The sequence below is a fragment of the Ranitomeya imitator genome, chromosome 6, assembly GCF_032444005.1.
Source record: "Ranitomeya imitator isolate aRanImi1 chromosome 6, aRanImi1.pri, whole genome shotgun sequence".
NCBI classification, from domain to species: Eukaryota; Metazoa; Chordata; class Amphibia; order Anura; family Dendrobatidae; genus Ranitomeya; species Ranitomeya imitator.
This window is the reverse complement of record NC_091287.1, coordinates 13,102,560-13,130,192: the sequence shown is the minus strand read 5'-3', so window position 1 is coordinate 13,130,192 and position 27,633 is coordinate 13,102,560. Positions and strand designations below refer to the sequence as shown.

General features: G+C 52.0%; 1 protein-coding gene across 5 annotated transcripts in view; it reads left to right on the top strand.

Annotated features, from left to right (window-relative positions):
• The first annotated feature begins 920 nt into the window (after positions 1-920).
• NBEAL2 (neurobeachin like 2) overlaps positions 921-27,633 on the top strand; it is a 184,947-nt gene continuing 158,234 nt past the window's right edge. For all 5 annotated transcript variants that reach the window (XM_069729154.1, XM_069729156.1, XM_069729153.1 and 2 more), the window contains exon 1: positions 921-1,058. In XM_069729154.1, coding sequence (XP_069585255.1) covers positions 1,008-1,058 — 51 coding nt within the window. In that variant the 5' untranslated portion in view covers positions 921-1,007. The remainder of the gene's footprint in view (positions 1,059-27,633) is intronic.

Sequence of the window (27,633 nt, the reverse complement as noted above, 5' to 3'; positions counted from 1 at the left end):
AGTATTGCGGTGGTCTCTCTCTCCGGTCCCCTCAGTATTGGGGGTCTCTCTCTCCCGTCCCCCTCAGTATTGTGGTGGTCTCTCCGGTCCCCTCAGTATTGCGGTGGTCTCTCTCTCCCGTCCCCCTCAGTATTGTGGTGGTCTCTCCGGTCTCCCCAGTATTGGCGGGGGTTCTCTCTCTCCGGTCCCCTCAGTATTGTGGTGGTCTCTCCGGTCTCCCCAGTATTGGCGGGGTTCTCTCTCTCCCGTCCCCTCAGTATTGGGGGTCTCTCCCGTCCCCCTCAGTATTGTGGTGGTCTCTCCGGTCTCCCCAGTATTGGCGGGGTTCTCTCTCTCCCGTCCCCTCAGTATTGGGGGTCTCTCCCGTCCCCCTCAGTATTGTGGTGGTCTCTCCGGTCTCCCCAGTATTGGCGGGGGTTCTCTCTCTCCGGTCCCCTCAGTATTGCGGTGGTCTCTCTCTCCGGTCCCCTCAGTATTGGGGGTCTCTCTCTCCCGTCCCCCTCAGTATTGTGGTGGTCTCTCCGGTCCCCTCAGTATTGCGGTGGTCTCTCTCTCCCGTCCCCCTCAGTATTGTGGTGGTCTCTCCGGTCTCCCCAGTATTGGCGGGGGTTCTCTCTCTCCGGTCCCCTCAGTATTGTGGTGGTCTCTCCGGTCTCCCCAGTATTGGCGGGGTTCTCTCTCTCCCGTCCCCTCAGTATTGGGGGTCTCTCCCGTCCCCCTCAGTATTGTGGTGGTCTCTCCGGTCTCCCCAGTATTGGCGGGGTTCTCTCTCTCCGGTCTCCTCAGTTCTGGGGTTTCTCCCCGTGTCTCCCGCCGCCTGCAGTACCGGCAGTGTCCGCAGGTGTCGCCCGGTGCCGCCCGTCTCCGCCGGGAGGAGGCGGCTGCTCTCGGCCCCTCTGTTGCTCTCGCACCTCCCGGAGCTCACAACCTCCCGCACCTGCCGGGGAGACACATGGAGCCGGAGCCTGTGCGGACGTGAGGCGGGAGCGCAGCCTGAGCCCGGGAGCATGGCGTCCAAGGAGAAGCTCTACGAACTGTGGCTCCTCTACTTCACCAAGGTGAGCGGCGAGTGTGGCCCCCGGGGGCCCGCGCGTGACAGCAGGAGGAAGAGACAGCAGCGCGGGGGCTGCAGGCGAGGGGGCTCCTGTCACTGCCAGGGGGGCAGGAAGTGTCCGCAGGTGAATGGCAGCCCCCAATAATCCAGACAGGTACGGCCCCCAATAATCCAGACAGGTACAGCCCCCAATAATCCAGACAGGTACGGCCCCCAATAATCCAGACAGGTACGGCCCCCAATAATCCAGACAGGTACGGCCCCCAATAATCCAGACAGGTACGGCCCCCAATAATCCAGACAGGTACGGCCCCCAATAATCCAGACAGGTACGGCCCCCAATAATCCAGACAGGTACGGCCCCCAATAATCCAGACAGGTACGGCCCCCAATAATCCAGACAGGTACGGCCCCCAATAATCCAGACAGGTACGGCCCCCAATAATCCAGACAGGTACGGCCCCCAATAATCCAGACAGGTACGGCCCCAATAATCCAGACAGGTACGGCCCCCAATAATCCAGACAGGTACGGCCCCCAATAATCCAGACAGGTACGGCCCCCAATAATCCAGACAGGTACGGCCCCAATAATCCAGACAGGTACGGCCCCCAATAATCCAGACAGGTACGGCCCCCAATAATCCAGACAGGTACGGCCCCCAATAATCCAGACAGGTACGGCCCCCAATAATCCAGACAGGTACGGCCCCCAATAATCCAGACAGGTACGGCCCCCAATAATCCAGACAGGTACGGCCCCCAATAATCCAGACAGGTACGGCCCCCAATAATCCAGACAGGTACGGCCCCCAATAATCCAGACAGGTACGGCCCCCAATAATCCAGACAGGTACGGCCCCCAATAATCCAGACAGGTACGGCCCCCAATAATCCAGACAGGTACGGCCCCCAATAATCCAGACAGGTACGGCCCCCAATAATCCAGACAGGTACGGCCCCCAATAATCCAGACAGGTACGGCCCCAATAATCCAGAAAGGAACAGCCCCCAATAGTGCAGGTGCAGCCCCAATAATCCAAATAGGTACAGCCCCCAATAATCCAGACAGGTACGGCCCCCAATAGTGCAGGTACAGCCCCCAATAATCCGTGCAGGTGCAGCCCCCAATAATCCAGACAGGTACGGCCCCCAATAATCCAGACAGGTACGACCCCAATAATCCAGAAAGGAACAGCCCCCAATAGTGCAGGTGCAGCCCCAATAATCCAGACAGGTACGGCCCCCAATAGTGTAGGTACAGCCCCCAATAATCCGTGCAGGTGCAGCCCCCAATAATCCAGACAGGTACAGCCCCCAATAATCCATGTCCACGTGCTGTGGTGTATAGGGGTCCACGTGCTGTGGGTATATAGGGGTCCACGTGCTGTGGTGTATAGGGGTCCACGTGCTGTGGTGTATAGGGGTCCACATGCTGTGGTGTATAGGGGTCCACATGCTGTGGGTTTATAGGGGTCCACGTGCTGTGGGTATATAGGGGTCCACGTGCTGCGGGTGTGTATAGCCGTGTACAGGCGGAGTGTTCTGTAGTGTTACATGGTATACATAGGTGCAGCCCCTTTTGATGCAGCGGTCATGTGACTGATAATTGTGTGTGACATCGTTAATAAATATGATAATTACCTGAGCGTGAACCGTGCGCGGCTGTCAGTGTACACATCTGTGGCCCCGGCGGGTCTGTAGTCATCCCCTGTGTAGAGGAGAGCAGTGTGTATATTAGTCCTCTATATAATGATCACTACGTCCCTGCACTGTTTATAATCCCTTCTATAGTGCTCATATATATCCCAGAAGTGTAAGTGTCATCTGTGGAATTGTCTCCTACATTCTGGCATTGTATCTAAGTCACATGTACAGTGATCACCCAAATCCTGGAAGTACAGATAGTGAATATGTATATAATGGTCACCTGTATACCAGCAGTGTGTAGAATTGCCCGTCACCTCCATCATCAGTATCTGGTGACCGCCCGTCGCCTCCATCATCAGTATCTGGTGACCGCCCGTCTCCTCCATCATCAGTATCTGGTGACCGCCCGTCACCTCCATCATCAGTATCTGGTGACCGCCCGTCACCTCCATCATCAGTATCTGGTGACCGCCCGTCACCTCCATCATCAGTATCTGGTGTCTGACTGTCACCTCCATCATCAGTATCTGGTGACCGCCCGTCTCCTCCATCATCAGTATCTGGTGACCGCCCGTCACCTCCATCATCAGTATCTGGTGACCGCCCATCACCTCCATCATCAGTATCTGGTGTCTGACTGTCACCTCCATCATCAGTATCTGGTGACCGCCTGTCACCTCCATCATCAGTATCTGGTGACCGCCTGTCTCCTCTATCATCAGTATCTGGTGACCGCCTGTCTCCTCCATCATCAGTATCTGGTGACCGCCTGTCTCCTCCATCATTAGTATCTGGTGACCGCCCGTCTCCTCCATCATCAGTATCTGGTGACCGCCCGTCCCCTCCATCATCAGTATCTGGTGACCGCCCATCACCTCCATCATCATATCTAGTGACCGCCCGTCACCTCCATCATCAGTATCTGGTGACCGCCCGTCACCTCCATCATCATATCTAGTGACCGCCCGTCGCCTCCATTGTCAGTATCTAATGAACACCCATCGCCTCCATCATCAGTATCTGGTGTCTGACCGTCACCTCCATCATCAGTATCTGGTGACCGCCTGTCACCTCCATCATCAGTATCTGGTGACCGCCCGTCGCCTCCATCGTCAGTCACCAGATACTGATGACGGTAAAACAAAATTGTTGTCACCCTCCTTAATATTTGGTCCCCCCCCCCTATGGAATAAATAAGTTCCTGTGACCCTCACAAGCTTCTTCCTCCTCTCCGCTGGAATGTCGGACGCCTCTTCTTCTCACAAGCTGCTCCGGTCTCTCAGTTTTGAGGTCGTCTTCTCCCAACAGCGATTGTGAGATCTCTCCACAGGGGATCAATGGGATTTAGATCCGGACTCGTTGCTGTCACTTCAGACTCTCCAGCACTTTGTTTCCATCCATTTCTAGGAGCTTCTTGAAGTTTGTTTGGGGTCATTGTTCTGCTGGAAGTCTTGTGACCTAGGATGAAAGCTTTCTGACCCCGGGCACTACATTGCAACTCAACATTTTTTTGGTAATCTTATTTTATGATGCCTTGTTCACAGTCAATGCACCGAGTACCTGAGTCAGCAAAACAACCCCAATACATCGGTGACCCTCCACCATATTTGACTGTAGGCGCTGTGCTCTTTTCTTTGAGAGCCTCATTACATTTTTGGTAAACAGTAAAATGATTTGTTTTACCAAAAAGCTCTCTCTTGGTCTCATCTGTCCACTATACAATTTCCCAAAAGGATTTTGGCTTACTCCATACATTTTGGCAAACTACAGTTTAGCGTTTTTTTATGTCTGTGTGTCAGCAGTGGGGTCCTCCTGGGTCTCTTACCATAGCGTTTCATTTCGATCACATGTGGATGGATAGTTTAAACTGACACTGATGCTCCCTGAGCTTGAATGTCTTTGGACCTTACTCGGAGCTGCTTATCCACCATCCGGACTATCCTGCAACCGTTCATCATTGTCCATGTCCGGTGAGATTAGCTGCAGTGCCATGGGTTGTAAACTTCTTCATTGTGTTGTGCACTGTGGACAAAGGAACATCAAGATCTCCGGAGACGGACTTGTAACCTTCAGATTGTTGATATTCACCAATTTTTGTTCTGAAGTCCTCATACCGTTCTCTTCTCCTCTGTTCTCCATGCTTAGTGTCGCACACAGACACACAATGCAAAGATTTAGGCAATTTCTCCCCTTTTTATCCGGTTTCAGATGTGATTTTCATGTTGCCCCCCTGTTACTTGCCACAGGTGAGTGTGAACCAGCATCACATGCTTGAAGCAAGGTTGTTTGCTCACAATTTTGTTAAGGTGCCAGCAATTTTGTGCTGTCCATTTTGGGGATTTAATGTGAAATTATGTCCAATTTACCTTTTTTTCCTCAGTTTTTTTTATTGTTCCAATACACACCGAGGAAATAAACCTGTGTGTAACAAAACATGTGGAATTGTAATAATTGTCTGGGTGAGATACTTCATTTTCTGTCCAACATCTTCCGCCAATATATAATATTCAGGCTCCAGGTCTCACCATCCACTGCTGAATGTGAGGCCACTACTGCTGAATGTGAGGCCACCATCATTTTCAGACAATCCTCTTTTCTGTCTCATACAGAAATGTGACTTTCCGCTATTTAGCCTATGATTAGTTATTCAGATTTTTGTCATGTTGCTGCATTGTTTCTGTTTTGCTGCTGATGGTGGAATAACCTTTGTCTTCCTGAACACTGCATATCACAACCTGTCCTCACATTCCCTAGCAGCTCCGTGTGTTATTAGGATGATTCCCAAGTGAAAGGTCACCGGTGCGAACCGAGGAGACGCCATGAAGATTTCCTAAGAAAATCCAGCTCATCGATAGCCGTCTGTCGGTGAAGAAAATGACCAAACTGCATCATGTGAGCGCCATGACAGCTGGAGGAATAAGAGATGAAGCCCGGCCATCCATTCAGAAGCCAAGAGGAGGACGTCCAGGCAAAATATCGGGGTTAGCAAGTCGGTTCATCCCAAGGTCCGTCGGTTCTGGAGCAACAAACACGGCAGTGGAGGCTCGTATGCTTCATAATAGTGAGATCACAGACGGACATTACACAAGTCTGGAATAGCGGCCCAAGAAAAGGTGAAGAAACCTCAACTTCAATATGTCATAAGAAGCGTCGGCTCGAGTTTGCAGAAAAGTACGAGAAGTGGACGGTAGAAGAATGGAAACGGGTGATATGGAGCAATAAGATGAAAGTCAATAGACGGCTCTGATGGGTGCAAACGGGTCTGTAGGAAAGAAGGGAGAAGGGGCTAACGGAGCGAGAAATGGAAGGAACTGTTACTTCCGATGGAGGAAGCCTGATGATATGAGGATGTTTCACAGCCAGAGGCGTTGGGTACTTGGCCAGGATCGATGGTGGTCTCAGTGCTGAGCTATATGTGAGTGCCCTACAAGACGAGTTACTTCATACACTCGAGTACTATGGGTATGAAAAGGACGACATGGTGTTCCAGAAGGAGAACAACACAAAGCACACGGCGAGATTGGGGAAGAAGAGGGTCAGTGACTATGAAGTAGAGGAGCTGGATTGTCCCCACTGTCCCCAGTCCTCAACCCAATCCAACACTTGTGGGTGGAGGAGAAGAAACTGCTGTATACAGACCCCAGTGAGGCGACCAGTGTGCACCAACACGGGGGTCGTGGAGAAGAGGCCTGGGACCAGATGTCGGTGGAGACATGCCTGAATCTGAAGGAGAGCAGAAGGATCCAGACAGTGGTGAAAGCCAAAGGGGATTTACAAAATACTGACAAAATAGTGAAAGTTTATATTCTTAGGAGCAAAACAGTAACAATGCAGCGACAGGACGAGAATCTGCAGAACTAATCATGTGCAAAATAGCTGCAAGTCACATTTATGTATGAGATATCCAAGATGATTGTCTATAAAATGATGGGAGTCTCACGTTCAAAACAAAAGTGGATGGTGATATATGGAACCTAAATATACATACCGTATATACTCAAGTATAAGCCGAAATTTTCAGCCCATTATTGTGGGCTGAAAGTCCCCCTTTCGGCTTATACTCGAGTCATACCCAGGGGTCGGCAGGGGAGGGGGAGCGGGGACTGTCTAATTATACTCACCTGCCCCTGGTGCGGTCCCTGCACGTCTTTTCCCCGGCACTGACAGCTTCTTCCTGTACTGAGCAGTCACATGGTACCGCTCATTACAGTAATGAATATGCGGCTCCACCTCCCATAGAGGTGGAGCCGCATTTTCATTACTGTAATGAGCGGTAACCGTTCAGTAGAGGAAGAAGCAGCAGGCGCCAGGGAACAGACGTGCAGGGACCGCACCAGGGGCAGGTAAGTATAACGGGGAGCGCTGCGCTGCGCGATATTCACCTGCTCCTCGATCCGGCGCCGCTCTGTCTTCAGCAGTGACGCTCAGGTCAGAGGGTGCGGTGATGTGGTTAGTGCGCGCCCGCTGCCTGAACGTCCGTGCAGGAGACGCTGAAGATGGAGCGGCGCCGGAACGAAGTCAGGTGAATATTGAAAGTGCCGGGGGCCTGAGCGACGGAGAGGTGAGTATGTGATTTTTTTTTTTTTTTTTTTAATCGCAGCAACAGCAAATGGGGCAAGTGTCTGTATGGAGCATCTTATGGGGCCATAACGTTTGTGCAGCACTATATGGGGCAAGTGTCTGTATGGCGCCATAATCAACATTTGTGCAGCATTATATGGGGCATATTTTAATATGGAGCATCTTATGGGGCCATCATAAACTGTATGGAGCATTATATGGGGCTCCTGATTCAATATGGATTTTCAAAAACACTTAACCTACTGATGTCTCAATTAATTTTACTTTTATTGGTATCTATTTTTACTTTTGACATTTACCGGTAGCTGCTGCATTTCCCACCCTAGGCTTATACTCGAGTCATTAAGTTTTCCCAGTTTTTTGTGACAAAATTAAGGGGTCGGCTTATACTCGAGTATATACGAGAGAGAGATATATATATATCTCCTATATTCTGTAGAGACATTACACACAGAGTGATCTATTTCACGTGTTTATTTCTGTTAATGTTGATGATTATGGCTTACAGCCAATGAAAACCCAAAAGTCATTATCTCAGTAAATTAGAAAAATAAACAAACACCTGTAAAGGCTCCTAAGTGTTTATAAAGGTCCTTAGTCTGTTTCAGTAGCTCCACAATCATGGGGAAGACTGCTGACCTGACAGGTGTCCAGAAGGCGTCACTGACACACTCCACAAGGAGGGGGAAGCCACAAAAGGTCATTGGTAAAGAAGCCGACTGTTTACACAGTGCTGGATTCAAGAATATTAATGGAAAGTGGAGTGGAAGGAAAAAGCGTGGTAGAAAAAGGTGCACAAGCACTCTATATGACTCTATAGAATATAGGAGATTCACTTTTTGTATTGGAAGAAGTGAAATAAATTCGCTGTGACGCACAGTGTACTGCATCTGTACATGTATACAACAGTCGCATAAACTCTGGACAAGTATAGAAGTCACTTATAAAGCCGCCACATGTAATTGCCACCTATAGATACATGCTGGCTGTGTATGTAATAGTCACATATAAACCAGTCATGTACAACCCTGATTGCAAAACCATTTGACCACTTGTTAAAAAAAAACAAAAAACAGAATACAATGATCTGGAAATCAGGTTATCATATCTTATTAAAGAGAACAGATGAGAAGTTGAACGTTGGACATTTGTCCATTTTATTTGAGAAAATGAACTCCTTTAGAAGTTTATGGCTGGGGCATCTCAGAATAGTTGTGCCGTGGCCGTGTCTCCCCCATTGTGCCGTGGCCGTGTCTCCCCCATTGTGCCGTGGCCGTGTCTCCCCCATTGTGCCGTGGCCGTGTCTCCCCCATTGTGCCGTGGCCGTGTCTCCCCCATTGTGCCGTGGCCGTGTCTCCCCCATTGTGCCGTGGCCGTGTCTCCCCCATTGTGCCGTGGCCGTGTCTCCCCCATTGTGCCGTGGCCGTGTCTCCCCCATTGTGCCGTGGCCGTGTCTCCCCCATTGTGCCGTGGCCGTGTCTCCCCCATTGTGCCGTGGCCGTGTCTCCCCCATTGTGCCGTGGCCGTGTCTCCCCCATTGTGCCGTGGCCGTGTCTCCCCCATTGTGCCGTGGCCGTGTCTCCCCCATTGTGCCGTGGCCGTGTCTCCCCCATTGTGCCGTGGCCGTGTCTCCCCCATTGTGCCGTGGCCGTGTCTCCCCCATTGTGCCGTGGCCGTGTCTCCCCCATTGTGCCGTGGCCGTGTCTCCCCCATTGTGCCGTGGCCGTGTCTCCCCCATTGTGCCGTGGCCGTGTCTCCCCCATTGTGCCGTGGCCGTGTCTCCCCCATTGTGCCGTGGCCGTGTCTTCCACCATTGTGCCGTGGCCGTGTCTTCCCCCATTGTGCCGTGGCCGTGTCTTCCCCCATTGTGCCGTGGCCGTGCCTCCCCCTATTGTGCCGTGGCCGTGTCTCCCCCATTGTGCCGTGGCCGTGTCTCCCCCATTGTGCCGTGGCCGTGTCTTCCACCATTGTGCCGTGGCCGTGTCTTCCCCCATTGTGCCGTGGCCGTGTCTCCCCCATTGTGCCGTGGCCGTGTCTCCCACCATTGTGCCGTGGCCGTGTCTCCCACCATTGTGCCGTGGCGGTGTCTTCCCCCATAGTGCCGTGGCCGTGTCTCCCCCCCATTGTGCCGTGGCTGTTTCTCCCCCCCCCCCCCATTGTGCCGATGACGGGGGTGATAGTGCCAGGAAGGGTTTCCTTCTCTGCAGGTCAGACCCTTGCTTATTGTGCAGCTGAATGTAAGCGATTGTCCCCAGTTATCAGCCATTACTCCACTGTGAGGACTGTGCCCCTGGGATCAGGTGTCTTCTCTGTCCACGATCATGGAGGCATTCAGGCATCCTGTAATGAGGTCTGAGCTGCCGTGGCCCCGGGGCCCATTGTTTTGGGTGCAGCAGGGCATAGTCAGGCCTGATAAGATAAGGGGCCGGGCTTGTTGCTGCAGGTCGCTGTGTGACTCATGTGCTCGCCCTATTTTCTGTAGATTCTTGGGACCAAGTATAACTCCCACATGGCCACCGATCCGACTGCCTCCGACAAATAGGAGTGCCGGCCCTTTAATTGTTCTCCACATTTTTATAAACCGGATGTGAATCATGAGGCCACAGATAAAGCCGCCTATAATAAAAGATCCGCAACTTTAAGATATAAATTCAGTTTTTACTGTTTTCAAGACATCCGCTTGCTGTTGGTGAATAAGAGCATTCCTGGTCACATCCAGGGATTGAAAACTTGTCCTGATCTGATGCATTTTTCAGTTGAGGGATTGTTACAATTGTATCCAGCCTGTATATAAATGGTCAGACTCCAGACTGATACATTGTAGCAGACAGCACAGGAAAGAGGATTGTCCATACTGGTTATAATTGTAACAAACCCTCAGCAATGAGAAGTGTGAGCAGCAGTGCGTGCCTCTGGATCCCGGTGCGGGCGGCAGTGCTATGTGCCTCTGGATCCCGTGCTGGCGGCAGTGCTGCGTGCCTCTGGATCCCGGTGCGGGCGGCAGTGCTGCGTGCCTCTGGATCCCGGTGCTGGCGGCAGTGCTGCGTGCCTCTGGATCCCGTGCTGGCGGCAGTGCTGCGTGCCTCTGGATCCCGTGCTGGCGGCAGTGCTGCGTGCCTCTGGATCCCGGTGCTGGCGGCAGTGCTGCGTGCCTCTGGATCCCGTGCTGGCGGCAGTGCTATGTGCCTCTGGATCCCGTGCTGGCGGCAGTGCTGCGTGCCTCTGGATCCCGTGCTGGCGGCAGTGCTGCGTGCCTCTGGATCCCGGTGCGGGCGGCGGTGCTGCGTGCCTCTGGATCCTGGTGCGGGCGGCGGTGCTGCGTGCCTCTGGATCCCGGTGCGGCTGGCAGTGCTGCGTGCCTCTGGATCCCGGTGCTGGCGGCGGTGCTGCATGCCTCTGGATCCCGATGCGGCCGGCGGTGCTGCATGCCTCTGGATCCCTGTGCGGGCGGCAGTGCTATGTGCCTCTGGATCCCGTGCTGGCGGCAGTGCTGCGTGCCTCTGGATCCCGTGCTGGCGGCAGTGCTGCGTGCCTCTGGATCCCGTGCTGGCGGCAGTGCTGCGTGCCTCTGGATCATGTGCTGGCGGCGGTGCTGCGTGCCTCTGGATCCCGTGCTGACGGCGGTGCTGCGTGCCTCTGGATCCCGTGCTGGCGGCAGTGCTGCGTGCCTCTGGATCCCGTGCTGGCGGCAGTGACACTGACAGTACAAACTGTGACGTCTAGTCAATTGGGTTACAGCATCTCCAAAACATCAGGTCTTGTGGGGTGTTCCCGGTATACGACAGGTCTTGTGGGGTGTGCCGCACTGTCAGGTCGGGGGTGTTATACATGATGCTGATGGGAGGGGGCGTCATACATGATGCTGATGGGAGGGGGCGCTGTGTTCGTGGACGGGGGGCGGTTGTGTGTAACTCTGCTCCTTCTCTCCTGTCTGTGGCCGCCGGTCGGATATCGTCCACGTGCCCTTGGATACTTTGGGGATCTGCTCTGCTCCCGGCATTGGATGCCGTGCTGCCCGGGAGCTTTGTCGCTGGGCCTCCGCCTCTCCACGTGTAATTGGCACAGGTGTGGAGTCCGGCGCCTCAGGCTCTCCGGGAGCAGACCTGCCGCGTCCTGTCGCTTCATGCCTGGATAGAGGATGGAGCATCGGCTGTCCCCCGACCCCAGAGCTGCCTGCCGACCCCGAAAATCTGCGGGAGAGCAACTGGAAACTGATAAATCCGGAGCAACGGCGCTCCAGGCTGAGATACACCGCTCAGCCGACAGCATCCCTTGTAGGACTATATACATAGTAACATAGTAACATAGTTAGTAAGGCCGAAAAAAGACATTTGTCCATCCAGTTCAGCCTATATTCCATCATAATAAATACCCAGATCTACGTCCTTCTACAGAACCTAATAATTGTATGATACAATATTGTTCTGCTCCAGGAAGACATCCAGGCCTCTCTTGAACCCCTCGACGGAGTTCGCCATCACCACCTCCTCAGGCAAGCAATTCCAGATTCTCACTGCCCTAACAGTAAAGAATCCTCTTCTATGTTGGTGGAAAAACCTTCTCTCCTCCAGACGCAAAGAATGCCCCCTTGTGCCCGTCACCTTCCTTGGTATAAACAGATCCTCAGCGAGATATTTGTATTGTCCCCTTATATACTTATACATGGTTATTAGATCGCCCCTCAGTCGTCTTTTTTCTAGACTAAATAATCCTAATTTCGCTAATCTATCTGGGTATTGTAGTTCTCCCATCCCTTTTATTAATTTTGTTGCCCTCCTTTGTACTCTCTCTAGTTCCATTATATCCTTCCTGAGCACCGGTGACCAAAACTGGACACAGTACTCCATGTGCGGTCTAACTAGGGATTTGTACAGAGGCAGTATAATGCTCTCATCATGTGTATCCAGACCTCTTTTAATGCACCCCATGATCCTGTTTGCCTTGGCAGCTGATGCCTGGCACTGGCTGCTCCAGGTAAGTTTATCATTAACTAGGATCCCCAAGTCCTTCTCCCTGTCAGATTTACCCAGTGGTTTCCCGTTCAGTGTGTAATGGTGATATTGATTCCTTCTCCCCATGTGTATAACCTTACATTTATCATTGTTAAACCTCATCTGCCACCTTTCAGCCCAAGTTTCCAACCTATCCAGATCCATACAGTATCACCCATGATGGGATTAGATACACATTCAGTATCACACATGATGAGATTAGATACACAATCAGTATCACACAGGATAGGATTATATACATAGCTCAGCAGACAGTATCACACATTATAGCATTAGATACACCACTGAACCGGCAGTATCACATATGATAAGGTTAGATACGCATCTCAGCATCACACAGTATAGGGTTAAGTACACTGCATAGCAAGCAGTATCCCATATGACAGACTTAGATATAGAGCTCAGCAGGCAGTATCACACATGATGGGATTAGATTCACCGCTGAGCAGGCAGTATCACACAGCCGGGCTTAGATGCAGGTTGGGATGAGTGCCGGATGCGGCGCTGCCCGGGGTGGTGGGCGCAGTCCTCAGCTCGCTGCTTAGGTTACTAGGTTGGGCCGCTTCATGTTTCACTGTCCGGTTGCAGACAGTAGTAGTAGTAACTCGATGGCCGCTGGCTCCGCTCACACCATCATGGCGGCCGGCTCCGCTCACACCATCATGGCGGCCGGCTCCACTCACACCATCATGGCGGCCGGCTCCGCTCACACCATCATGGCGGCCGGCTCCGCTCACACCATCATGGCGGCCGGCTCCGCTCACACCATCATGGCGGCCGGCTCCGCTCACACCATCATGGCGGCCGGCTCCGCTCACACCATCATGGCGGCCGGCTCCGCTCACACCATCATGGCGGCCGGCTCCGCTCACACCATCAAGGCGGCCGGCTCCGCTCACACCATCAAGGCGGCCGGCTCCGCTCACACCATCAAGGCGGCCGGCTCCGCTCACACCATCAAGGCGGCCGGCTCCGCTCACACCATAATGGTGGCCGGCTCCGCTCACCATCGTGGTGGCCGGCTCCGCTCACACCATCATGCGGCCATGTGGCTGCTCTGCAGGATTGTCGCTGCACCAATCTTGCCACCATTATAATGGCGCCATCAGGCCTTGCAGGATGATACCCGGCCATGTCCTCACCCCCCTCCGTCCCTCCGCTCTGCCGGTCTCTCCTGGTGGATTCTGGCCAGATTCCCGAGTGTCCTCGATCAGTTGTCCCCTATCAGGGTCGCAGCACAACCCTCCGGCCGGTGGGACCTGCAGAGCGCGGTATTCAGCCATCTGCCGCCATGTAATATGGTTATAACGCAGGCGCCGTCCCTTCTGTGACGTCTTATCATATTCTGGTGTCCTATATGGTGACAGCAGCTAAAAGCGGCCAATATAATGCCCTGAAGAGCTGTCACCAGGCACTCTGGCTTTGTACTCATGAACCAGGTGGCTCAGGATGAACGCTCTCACGCCTGCCTGTTACTTTTCATCTCCTCGGATTCTCACGTTCCTGTTTTTTCTGCTCCATGACAAATGTATTGTATTGTACGACCGCACACACAATGGATGGGCCGGACACGCTACCTGAGAAGGTTCGCCTCTGTTTACACAGGGTGTGGGGGGCGCGAATTAACCCTTCGCCTACACCTGAGAAAGATCAGGAAACATGGCCTCCATTAAAGCTCATGTCATACAGAACAGGCTGGTGAGTGAATGGATTCCACTGCCCGGCAGATTGGCTGTTCAGGACTCTGGGAAAGCTGGGTGACAACTCCTGAATAAGGTGGATCGGCGGCCATATTGGTTGTCAGTCACTTTCCGAGGCTCCTGAACAGCAGATCTGTAAGTGATGCGTTTCAGGAACGTGGAATTACTGACTAGATCTGATGCTTGGAGGTGGATTCTGCATTTATATCGCGTCCTTATCCAAATAGTGTGGAATGACCCCACAAGGTTTTCTTGAGCCGTCCTGACCCTTATGGGCCACAGCCGATATTCGGTCATGTCTGTCGCTGGGACAGCGCTTCAGTTACGGCGTGGACCGTGCCCCTCAGTCCGCAGCGCATTCATCTCACAGGTATCCGTCCGTAAACTGATCCGAGAGCGTCACGAGCTGGGAGAGGGCATCAATTATGTAGGGAATGCTCAGGTGTCGGTACGTCCTCAACTGCTGCCCGCTATCCATGGCGCAAATCCACCGCCCTCTTGTTTATACAGTGGAATCTTCAGGATGTATGGGGTCAGGTGACGGAAGTGCCCGGTATACGTGGATGTATCGTGTCCGCCGTTTCCACAGCTTTCCTTAGCAATGTATGGATCTGGGTTGTTCTGTACACTGTGCTGGCTCCGCCTTCGTGGTGGTCTCATGGTGGTGTGGTGCGTCCCCTCATCTTCTCTCCTTCACGGTGGTCACATGGTGGTGGTGTGCGTCCCCTCTTCACTTCCTTCACGGTGGTCACATGGTGGTGGCGTGCGTCCCTCTTCTTTTCTCCTCCTTCACGGTGGTCACGTGGTGGCATGCATCCTCTCTTCTTTTCTCCATCTTCATGGTGGTCACATGGTGTTGTGGTGCGTCCCCTCTTCTTTTCTCCTCCTTCACGGTGGTCACATGGTGGTGGCATGCATCCTCTCTTCTTCCCTCCATCTTCATGGTGGTCACATGGTGGTGGTGTGCATCCTCTCTTCTTCCCTCCATCTTCATGGTGGTCACATGGTGGTGGCGTGCGTCCCCTCTTCTTTTCTCCATCTTCATGGTGGTCACATGGTGGTGGCGTGCGTCCCCTCTTCTTTTCTCCATCTTCATGGTGGTCACGTGGTGGCATGCATCCTCTCTTCTTTTCTCCATCTTCATGGTGGTCACATGGTGGTGTGGTGCGTCCCCTCTTCTTTTCTCCTCCTTCACGGTGGTCACATGGTGGTGGCATGCATCCTCTCTTCTTCCCTCCATCTTCATGGTGGTCACATGGTGGTGGTGTGCATCCTCTCTTCTTCCCTCCATCTTCATGGTGGTCACATGGTGGTGGCGTGCGTCCCCTCTTCTTTTCTCCATCTTCATGGTGGTCACATGGTGGTGGCGTGCGTCCCCTCTTCTTTTCTCCATCTTCATGGTGGTCACATGGTGGTGTGGTGCGTCCCCTCTTCTTTTCTCCTCCTTCACGGTGGTCACATGGTGGTGGCATGCATCCTCTCTTCTTCCCTCCATCTTCATGGTGGTCACATGGTGGTGGTGTGCATCCTCTCTTCTTCCCTCCATCTTCATGGTGGTCACATGGTGGTGGCGTGCGTCCCCTCTTCTTTTCTCCATCTTCATGGTGGTCACATGGTGGTGGCGTGCGTCCCCTCTTCTTTTCTCCTCCTTCACGGTGGTCACATGATGGTGGCGTGCGTCCCCTCTTCTTCTCTCCATCTTCACGGTGGTCACATGGTGGTGTGGTGCGTCCCCTCTTCTTCTCTCCATCTTCACGGTGGTCACATGATGGTGGCGTGCGTCCCCTCTTCTTCTCTCCATCTTCACGGTGGTCACATGGTGGTGGCGTGCGTCCCCTCTTCTCTCCTTTACGGTGGTCATATGTTTGGAGTGCATCCTCTCTTCGCTCCTCTGTGGCGGTCACATGACAGTACCGTGTCCTTCCCCTGCTTCTTCTCTCCATCTTCATGGCATTCTGGGATTCTCAAAAAAACTCCTCTCTGTTGCTGTTTTGTTTCCTCTGTGGCGAACACATGGTGGTGGCGTGCGTCCCCTCTTTTTCTCTCCTCCGTGGCGGTCACATTACTGTAGCGTGACCTTTTTTCTCTCCTCCGTGGCGGTTACACGGCAGTGGTGTCCTTCCCCTGCTAATTCTCTCCATCTTCATGGCATCCTGGGATTCTCAAGGTGTTTACATAGAAAACTCCTCTGTTGCTGTTTTCTCTCCTCTGTGGCGGACACATGGTGGTGGCGTGCGTCCCCTCTTTTGCTCTCCTCCGTGGCGGTCACATGACTGTAGCGTGACCTTTTTTCTCTCCCCCGTGGCGGTCACACGGCAGTGGTGTCCTTCCCCTGCTTCTTCTCTCCATCTTCATGGCATCCTCGGATTCTCAAGGTGTTTACATAGAAAACTCCTCTGTTGCTGTTTTCCATCCTCTGTTGCTGTTTTCCATCCTCTGTTGCGGTTTTCCGGCCTCTTCACGGTCCATTTACGTCCTAAGTAGAGTAAAGTTCAGTTCAGCTCTGACCGGGGGGGAAATCATCCATGTTTGACACGGCTCCATCGTCTTGGGTTGTTCGCGCAATTCACACTCTGGACGGCGACCTTTAACGATAGCGTATCCGCACCTTACACCTGGAGCCCATAAATAGCCCCAGAAGGTGTGTGGATCTGGTTCCTCAGGTTCCTGGCCTGTCCCCCGGTCACGGGTATTGTCGCCCTGAATTGCTGGTGGGGTTCGAGAGGAGGTTGGTAAAAGCCGAACCCCATGTGTGATACAAAGTAACATTCCCCAAGTCACATGATCAGAGGTTCTGTTCTTTAAAGGGCCACATCCTCCAGTAAAGGTCACATTAAGAGAAATAGTTATTTGTCTCTCGGGGTTTGTGAAAATCTATATGATGACAGCGGGAGACATTATCTTATCATCCAGAGCTGAGGTTTTGTTACATTGTGACCACTTTTCCATGGTGCGATGGTTATAGAGACGCACTGTATCCAGGCTGCATGAGGCTCAGATGGAGCAGACTTTAGTGTCTTCTATTTTCTTATGCTGGAGGTCACTTCCCATAACTTACTACTCGGGGGGCACTAATTATAGTGCAGAGAGGTGCGAGTGTCACTTGGGTCTCACGTCTTCTTTTTGCTCTCCGTGGTTGGTAAACAGGAAGATGCGGCAATGACGCACTCGCAGCACATTCAACCTGAAAGTTTCTGAGCGGGATCAGTGGCATCTTGTGGCTGCTACGTCCCAGACACTGGAGTGATGTGTACCAGGTCTCACCCTAAGGGTGTGTTCACATTGTGACTCTTTCTGCTGTTTTTTGTGTGCAAAAAAACTCTCTAAAGTGCTAAAGTCTCCTATGTCCCACATTTTCCGCCTACAGAGAATGGATCTGAGGGGCTGTGATCTTTATCGTAGGTTCACTTCACCTGGGAGAGACAGAATCTAAAAGTAAAATCCAGAAAATCACATTGCAGGATTCTTACATAATTAATTTGCGTTTTATTGCATGAAATAAGTATTTGATCACCGACCAACCGGCAAGAATTCTGCCCTCACAGACCTGTTAGTTTTTCTGTACTCATTACCTGGATTAATTGCTCCTGTTTGACCTCGTTACTTGTATAAAAGACACCTGTCCACACTCTCAATCACACTCCAACCTCTCCACCATGGCCAAGACCAAAGAGCTGTCTAAGGACAACTAGGACAAAATTGTAGACCTGCACAAGGCTGGGATGGGCTACAGGACAATAGGCAAGCAGCTTGGTGAGAAAGTGACAACTGTTGGCACAATTATTAGAAAATGGAAGAAACACAAGATGACTGTCAATCTTCCTCGGTCTGGGGCTCCATGCAGCATCTCACCTCGTGGGGTAAGGATGATTCTGAGAGAGGTCAGGAATCAGTGCAGAACTACAAGGGGAGGACCTGGTCAATAATTAGGAGAGCACAGTCTGAAACATTACTGTTAGTAACATGCTACACCGTCATGTACAAGTTCCCACTGCTCACCCCAGCACATGTCCAGGCCTGTCTGAAATTCGCCAATGACCATCTGGATGATCCAGAGGAGACATGGGAGAAAGTCATGTGGTCAGATGAGACCAAAATAGAACGTTTTGGTATCAACTCCACTTGCCGTGTTTGGAGGAAGAAGGATGAGAACAATCCCAAGAACATCGCCCCAACTGTGAAGCATGGAGGGGGAAACCTCATACTTTGGGGGTGCTTTTCTGCAAAGGACAGGACGACTGCGCCGTCTGGAAAGGAGGATGGATGGGGTCATGTATTGTGAGATTTTTTTCAACCTTCTTCCCTCAGTAAGAGCATTAAAGATGGGTCGTGGCTGGGTCTTCCAGCATGACAATGACCCAAAACACACAGCCAGGGCAACTAAGGAGTGGTTCCGTAAGAATAATCTCAAGGTTCTGGAGCGGCCTAGCCAGTCTCAAGTCCTGAACCCAATGGAAAATCTTTGGAGGAGCTGAAACTCATTGTTGCCCAGCGACAGCCCCGAAACCTGAAAGATCTGGAGAAGCCTGTATGGAGGAGGGGGCCAATATCCCTGCTGCAGTGTGTGCAAACCGGGTCAAGAACCACAGGAAACGTCTGACCTCTGTAACCGCAAACAAAGGTTTCTGAACCAAATTCTGTTTTCTATTGTATAAACTACTTATTTCATGTAATAAAAGGCAAATTAATTATGTAATTATCATACAATGGGACTTTATGGATTTCATTTTCAGATTCAATCTCACAGGTGAAGTGTGCGTACGATAAACATTACAGACCTCTCCATTCTTTGTAGGTGGGAAAACTTGCAAAATTGGCAGAGGATCAAATACTTACTTTCCCCACTGTATATTAAAAAAATAGATCATATCCATTCTTCAGGCATTCCGTATCTAAAATATAAGTCAATGGGAGGGCTAAAAAGTGCAGAGAAGACGCCCGGACATATTTTTGAGCATTATTTGTAGCGTTTCTGCCCAACAATGCTGAAAAATGTGCAAAAACCACTCAGGAAATAACCAAGTTATGGAAAAATACACTTCAGCGTTACACAAAGCCAGATATAAGGAGGTTCCTGAAGCCTCTTCTGTTCGATAGACGTTTTTAAACAGCAGAACAAGACGCAGTGTGAACATACCCGAAGACCCCTGCTGTTTTGTTATAGGGCCCACTCACGGGGCCGCTGTAGAACAGACGCCAATATGGAGCCCGTCACGTCACCCGAATCTTTGAGAGTCACGTCCATCTTGGCTTTCTTACATAGATGCAGGTAGTTGTCCTTGGTGCTGAGCATGGTGGGAGTGGTAGTGTTGCTCCTGACTTTCTTCTGTCCTTGAATTCCAGCTCTTCAGAAGTGAAGATGACTGGAGGAATGTCAGTGTAATCCTCGGTAATCTGCCCCCAGGCTGCGTCTCCCTGTCCTCCCCCATAGAACAGTCCAGGTGCTGGATAATTTACATTATGACAGACATTGTGGTATTCTATGGTGGGCAGCTCGGAGCCCTGATGCCAGCGCCTTCCACTGTACCAATGCCTTAGGCTTCTTTCACACTAGCGTCGGAATCTCCCTGTCGCAATGCGTCGGGCAGAGATTCCGACGCTAGCGTTTGCTGCATTGCACAATGGGTGCAGCGGATGCATTTTTCCGGCGCATCCGCTGCCTCATTGTCAGGTGCGGGGAGGTGGGGGCGGAGTTCCGGCCGCGCATGCGCGGTCGGAAAAAGCGGTCCGTCAGGAGAAAAAAAACGTTACATGTAGCGTTTTTTTCTCCCGACGGTCCGCAAAAGCACGATGCATCCGTCGCTCGATGGATGCGACGTGTGGCAATCCGTCGCAAATGCGTCGTCAATGCAAGTCTATGGGGAAAAAACACATCCTGCAAGCACTTTTGCAGGATGCGTTTTTTCTGCAAAACGACGCATTGTGACGGATTGCAGAAAACGCTAGTGTGAAAGTAGCCTTAGCTACACAATTGTCCCATCTGAAATGGTACTACAAGTCCCAGCTAACTAGGACGGCAGGGCAGTGAAGGACAAGTCTGGTGGGGTTTGGTGACACTGAAGAGCTCCACACACGTACTCTCTACTTTTTGTCAGTGAATGTCCCATTACTACTCACAGCTGAGGGTTTGTTTTAGTGCAATCTATCCTGACAATCCCCTGTGCAGTAAATCGATCAGGAGTTCAGTCGCGGCCAATTGTTCTGACAAGCAAATTTGGGTTTTCACATTTTCCCTCCTCACTGTTTTCACTCTTTTATTCGGCTGTTTCTATGGTTACTGACAGACAATTATAAACATTCCATAAGTTGTTACATTTTATTGACAAATTCATGAAGTTTCTGCAACACCTCAATGTTCCCAGTGCTGCCCCCTAAGGCTATGTTTGCACATTGCGCATTTGCTATGTGTTTTTATACAGACAAAACAGCTCTCTTCTCTCTCGGCACTAAAGAAGCTACTTGGACAAATCATGTTTCGCTGCGTATTTGCTGCGTTTTTACACTTCTTATTGTTTTTTTTTTTTATTTGTGAAAAAACCCACACATTATGAGTGACCCCCTCCATGGATGAGAAGCCCCCACACATTGTGAGTGACCCCCTCCATGGATGAGAAGCCCCCACACATTGTGAGTGACCCCCTCCATGGATGAGAAGCCTCCACACATTGTGAGTGACCCCCTCCATGGATGAGAAGCCTCCACACATTGTGAGTGATCCCCTCCATGGATGAGAAGCCCCCACACATTGTGAGTGACCCCCTCCATGGATGAGAAGCCTCCACACATTGTGAGTGATCCCCTCCATGGATGAGAAGCCTCCACACATTGTGAGTGATCCCCTCCATGGATGAGAAGCCCCCACACATTGTGAGTGACCCCCTCCATGGATGAGAAGCCTCCACACATTGTGAGTGACCCCCTCCATGGATGAGAAGCCTCCACACATTATGAGTGACCCCCTCCATGGATGAGAAGCCCCCACACATTATGAGTGACCCCCTCCATGGATGAGAAGCCTCCACACATTGTGAGTGATCCCCTCCATGGATGAGAAGCCCCCACACATTGTGAGTGACCCCCTCCATGGATGAGAAGCCCCCACACATTGTGAGTGATCCCCCTCCATGGATGAGAAGCCCCCACACATTGTGAGTGATCCCCTCCATGGATGAGAAGCCTCCACACATTATGAGTGACCCCCTCCATGGATGAGAAGCCCCCACACATTGTGAGTGATCCCCTCCATGGATGAGAAGCCCCCATACATTGTGAGTGATCCCCTCCATGGATGAGAAGCCTCCACACATTGTGAGTGATCCCCTCCATGGATGAGAAGCCCCCATACATTGTGAGTGATCCCCTCCATGGATGAGAAGCCTCCACACATTGTGAGTGACCCCCTCCATGGATGAGAAGCCTCCACACATTGTGAGTGATCCCCTCCATGGATGAGAAGCCCCCATACATTGTGAGTGATCCCCTCCATGGATGAGAAGCCTCCACACATTGTGAGTGATCCCCTCCATGGATGAGAAGCCCCCACACATTGTGAGTGACCCCCTCCATGGATGAGAAGCCCCCATACATTGTGAGTGATCCCCTCCATGGATGAGAAGCCTCCACACATTGTGAGTGATCCCCTCCATGGATGAGAAGCCCCCACACATTGTGAGTGACCCCTCCATGGATGAGAAGCCCCCACACATTGTGAGTGACCCCTCCATGGATGAGAAGCCCCCGCACATTGTGAGTGATACCCTCCATGGATGAGAAGCCCCCACACATTGTGAGTGATCCCCCTCCATGGATGAGAAGCCTCCACACATTGTGAGTGACCCCTCCATGGATGAGAAGCCCCCACACATTGTGAGTGATCCCCTCCATGGATGAGAAGCCCCCGCACATTGTGAGTGACCCCCTCCATGGATGAGAAGCCCCCACACATTGTGAGTGATCCCCTCCATGGATGAGAAGCCCCCACACATTGTGAGTGACCCCTCCATGGATGAGAAGCCCCCACACATTGTGAGTGATCCCCTCCATGGATGAGAAGCCCCCGCACATTGTGAGTGACCCCCTCCATGGATGAGAAGCCTCCACACATTGTGAGTGATCCCCCTCCATGGATGAGAAGCCTCCACACATTGTGAGTGACCCCTCCATGGATGAGAAGCCCCCACACATTGTGAGTGATCCCCTCCATGGATGAGAAGCCCCCGCACATTGTGAGTGACCCCCTCCATGGATGAGAAGCCTCCACACATTGTGAGTGATCCCCTCCATGGATGAGAAGCCTCCACACATTGTGAGTGACCCCCTCCATGGATGAGAAGCCCCCACACATTGTGAGTGATCCCCTCCATGGATGAGAAGCCCCCGCACATTGTGAGTGACCCCCTCCATGGATGAGAAGCCCCCACACATTGTGAGTGACCCCCTCCATGGATGAGAAGCCCCCGCACATTGTGAGTGACCCCCTCCATGGATGAGAAGCCCCCGCACATTGTGAGTGATCCCCTCCATGGATGAGAAGCCTCCACACATTGTGAGTGACCCCCTCCATGGATGAGAAGCCCCCACACATTGTGAGTGACCCCCTCCATGGATGAGAAGCCCCCACACATTGTGAGTGACCCCCTCCATGGATGAGAAGCCCCCACACATTGTGAGTGACCCCCTCCATGGATGAGAAGCCTCCACACATTGTGAGTGATCCCCTCCATGGATGAGAAGCCCCCATACATTGTGAGTGATCCCCTCCATGGATGAGAAGCCTCCACACATTGTGAGTGACCCCCTCCATGGATGAGAAGCCTCCACACATTGTGAGTGATCCCCTCCATGGATGAGAAGCCCCCATACATTGTGAGTGATCCCCTCCATGGATGAGAAGCCTCCACACATTGTGAGTGATCCCCTCCATGGATGAGAAGCCTCCACACATTGTGAGTGACCCCCTCCATGGATGAGAAGCCCCCACACATTGTGAGTGATCCCCTCCATGGATGAGAAGCCCCCATACATTGTGAGTGACCCCCTCCATGGATGAGAAGCCCCCACACATTGTGAGTGATCCCCTCCATGGATGAGAAGCCTCCACACATTGTGAGTGATCCCCTCCATGGATGAGAAGCCCCCACACATTGTGAGTGACCCCTCCATGGATGAGAAGCCCCCACACATTGTGAGTGACCCCTCCATGGATGAGAAGCCCCCGCACATTGTGAGTGATACCCTCCATGGATGAGAAGCCCCCACACATTGTGAGTGATCCCCCTCCATGGATGAGAAGCCTCCACACATTGTGAGTGACCCCTCCATGGATGAGAAGCCCCCACACATTGTGAGTGATCCCCTCCATGGATGAGAAGCCCCCGCACATTGTGAGTGACCCCCTCCATGGATGAGAAGCCCCCGCACATTGTGAGTGACCCCCTCCATGGATGAGAAGCCCCCACACATTGTGAGTGATCCCCTCCATGGATGAGAAGCCCCCACACATTGTGAGTGACCCCTCCATGGATGAGAAGCCCCCACACATTGTGAGTGATCCCCTCCATGGATGAGAAGCCCCCGCACATTGTGAGTGACCCCCTCCATGGATGAGAAGCCTCCACACATTGTGAGTGATCCCCCTCCATGGATGAGAAGCCTCCACACATTGTGAGTGACCCCTCCATGGATGAGAAGCCCCCACACATTGTGAGTGATCCCCTCCATGGATGAGAAGCCCCCGCACATTGTGAGTGACCCCCTCCATGGATGAGAAGCCTCCACACATTGTGAGTGATCCCCTCCATGGATGAGAAGCCTCCACACATTGTGAGTGACCCCCTCCATGGATGAGAAGCCCCCACACATTGTGAGTGATCCCCTCCATGGATGAGAAGCCCCCGCACATTGTGAGTGACCCCCTCCATGGATGAGAAGCCCCCGCACATTGTGAGTGATCCCCTCCATGGATGAGAAGCCCCCACACATTGTGAGTGACCCCCTCCATGGATGAGAAGCCCCCGCACATTGTGAGTGACCCCCTCCATGGATGAGAAGCCCCCGCACATTGTGAGTGATCCCCTCCATGGATGAGAAGCCTCCACACATTGTGAGTGACCCCCTCCATGGATGAGAAGCCCCCACACATTGTGAGTGACCCCCTCCATGGATGAGAAGCCCCCACACATTGTGAGTGACCCCCTCCATGGATGAGAATCTGTTTATGTGATTATTGTTACGCTGTAATGTTTATTGTCGGTACAAGTCCCCTGTAATGTACTGTGCTGCGGAATATGTTGGCGCTGTAGAAATAACAGTATTACTATTATGAAGCCCCTTTAGACAGTTTGTTACATCTGTGTCTGCCGGCAGTGAATCCTGCTGAGACCGTTCATTTGTGGGGTCACTTTTTCATTCTGTAGTACGAGGGTCTACATGTCGCTCCCTGTGGTTGCCCCCTGTCAGACTGTTGTCCTCTGACATTGCTGAGTGCATGTGGGGAACTGTTCCCAAATTAAGGGGACGTAATGCTCCAAACCCTCTGAATACCGGCCCTAAACCGCAGCCCGCACCCCTGGGCCAGTGCTGCCACATGCGGGGTATTTCCTGGTGATGGGTCCGGTAAGATCGCGGCTTTGTGATGTTTGCTGACCGGCCCGCACCCAGCGCTCTCCAGTCACCATTTTCCTATCAGCTTCTTGTTGTTGAGTTTAGTTGCCGGGAAGGAAGTAGCCATTTCCTATGACAACATATCACAGCAACAACGAACCTGCCTACAACCTGAGAAATGTGCCGCTGCTGTGCACTGCAGGCACACAGATCCAGAACCTCTGCTGCAACAATGGTGGGGTCCATGAAATTCATTAAAAATCAAGCACAAAGTTTAAAGGGATTGTCCAGGACTTGAAATATGTACGGTAGTTTTTTTTTCTTCCAGAAACAGCAACATCTATTTCTATAGGTCATTTGTGATATTATAGCTCAACGGCTTTAATGCATGCTAGCAGCAATACCAACCACAGTCTGTAAGCATGGGTAGTTCCTCCAGAGCTGCACTCGCTATTCTGCTGGTGCAGTCACTGTGTACATACATTACATTACTGATCCTGAGTTACCTCCTGTATTATACTCCAGAGCTGCGCTCACTATTCTGCTGGTGCAGTCACTGTGTACATACATTACATTACTGATCCCGAGTTACATCCTGTATTATACCCCAGAGCTGCACTCACTATTCTGCTGGTGCAGTCACTGTGTACATACATTACATTACTGATCCCGAGTTACATCCTGTATTATACCCCAGAGCTGCACTCACTATTCTGCTGGTGCAGTCACTGTGTACATACATTACATTACTGATCCTGAGTTACCCCCTGTATTATACCCCAGAGCTGCACTCACTATTCAGCTGGTGCAGTCACTGTGTACATACATTACATTACTGATCCTGAGTTACATCCTGTATTATACCCCAGAGCTGCACTCACTATTCTGCTGGTGCAGTCACTGTGTACATACATTACATTACTGATCCTGAGTTACATCCTGTATTATACCCCAGAGCTGCACTCACTATTCTGATGGTGCAGTCACTGTGTACATACATTACATTACTGATCCTGAGTTACCTCCTGTATTATCCCCCAGAGCTGCACTCACTATTCTGATGGTGCAGTCACTGTGTACATACATTACATTACTGATCCTGAGTTACATCCTGTATTATACCCCAGAGCTGCACTCACTATTCTGCTGGTGCAGTCACTGTGTACATACATTACATTACTGATCCTGAGTTACCTCCTGTATTATCCCCCAGAGCTGCACTCACTATTCTGATGGTGCAGTCACTGTGTACATACATTACATTACTGATCCTGAGTTACCTCCTGTATTATCCCCCAGAGCTGCACTCACTATTCTGATGGTGCAGTCACTGTGTACATACATTACATTACTGATCCTGAGTTACATCCTGTATTATCCCCCAGAGCTGCACTCACTATTCTGATGGTGCAGTCACTGTGTACATACATTACATTACTAAGTGTTCGCTACTTTGTTAATTGATTGTCCATTTACAGCTCCTCCCTGTTTGGTGGATATTTGCCCCCATCTGCTCTTCAGTGGGGTCACCGCTACGTTGGCCGCTTACATTTGTTTACATTTATAGAGGCATCTGTCAATCATTGACAGTGTAGCAGTGCATTGTGGGAGCTGCTGAATGACGCGGTGGGTGGGGGATGTATTTAGATGCACTGACCTGTGTTCGGAAGGAGCTGTACAGAGGGTGATTGTACATGGCAGACAGGGAAGCACCTGACTGTATAAAAGGTGGAGGTGTAAGAGCACAGCAGGGGGAGAGACTGTAAGAAAGGTGGAGGTATAAGAGCACAGCAGGGGGAGAGACTGTAAGAAAGGTGGAGGTGTAAGAGCTCAGCAGGAGGAAGAGACTGTATAAAAGGTGGAGGTGTAAGAGCACAGCAGGGGGAGAGACCGTAAGAAAGGTGGAGGTGTAAGAGCACAGCAGGGGGAGAGACTGTAAGAAAGGTGGAGGTCTAAGAGCACAGCAGGGGAAGAGACTGTATAAAAGGTGCAGGTGTAAGAGCACAGCAGGGGTAGAGACTGCATAAAAGGTGGAGGTCTAAGAGCACAGCAGGGGAAAGACTGTATAAAAGGTGGAGGTGTAAGACCACAGCAGGAGGAAGAGACTAAAAAAGGTGGAGGTGTAAGAGCACAGCAGGGGAAGAGACTGTATAAAAGGTGGCGGTGTAAGAGCACAGCAGGAGGAAGAGACTGTATAAAAGGTGGAGGTGTAAGAGCACAGCAGGAGGAAGAGACTAAAAAGGTGGAGGTGTAAGAGCACAGCAGGGGGAAGAGACTGCATTAAAGGTGGAGGTGTAAGAGCACAGCAGGGGAAAAATACTATAAAAGGTGGAGGTGTAAGAGCACAGCAAGGAGGAAGAGACTGTAAAAAAGGTGGAGGTGTAAGAGCACAGCAGGGGGAGGAGACTGTATAAAAGGTGGAGGTGTAAGAGCTCAGCAGGGGGAAGAGACTGCACATAACAGAGACAGGCGGAGGAAAGATGCTGCACATGGGGAACCGCAGAAGGGGCCGCGCACACTGGGGATGGCGTAGGAGAGGCCGCGCACTTGTGACCGCTGACACTGGGGATGGTGCAGGAGAGAGCACACTGGGGATGGCGCAGGAGAGACCGCTGACACTTGGCATGGTGCAGGAGAGACCAGGCTGCGCTCACTCGGGATGGCGCAGGAGAGACCGCTCACACTGGGGATGGTGCAGGAGAGACCGCTCACACTGGGGATGGTGCAGGAGAGACCGCTCACACAGGATGGCGCAGGATTGACCGCTCACACTGGGGATGGCACAGGAGAGGCCGCGCACACTGGGGATGGCGCAGAAGAGGCCGTGCACACTGGGGATAGCGCAGGAGGGGCCGCTCACACTGGGGATAGCGCAGGAGAGGCCACTCACATTGGGGATGGCGCAGGAGAGGCCGCTCACACTGGGGATGGCGCAGGAGAGGCCACGCACACTGGGGATGGCGCAGGAGAGGCCACGCACACTGGGGATGGCGCAGGAGAGGCCGTGCACACTGGGGATGGCGCAGGAGAGACCG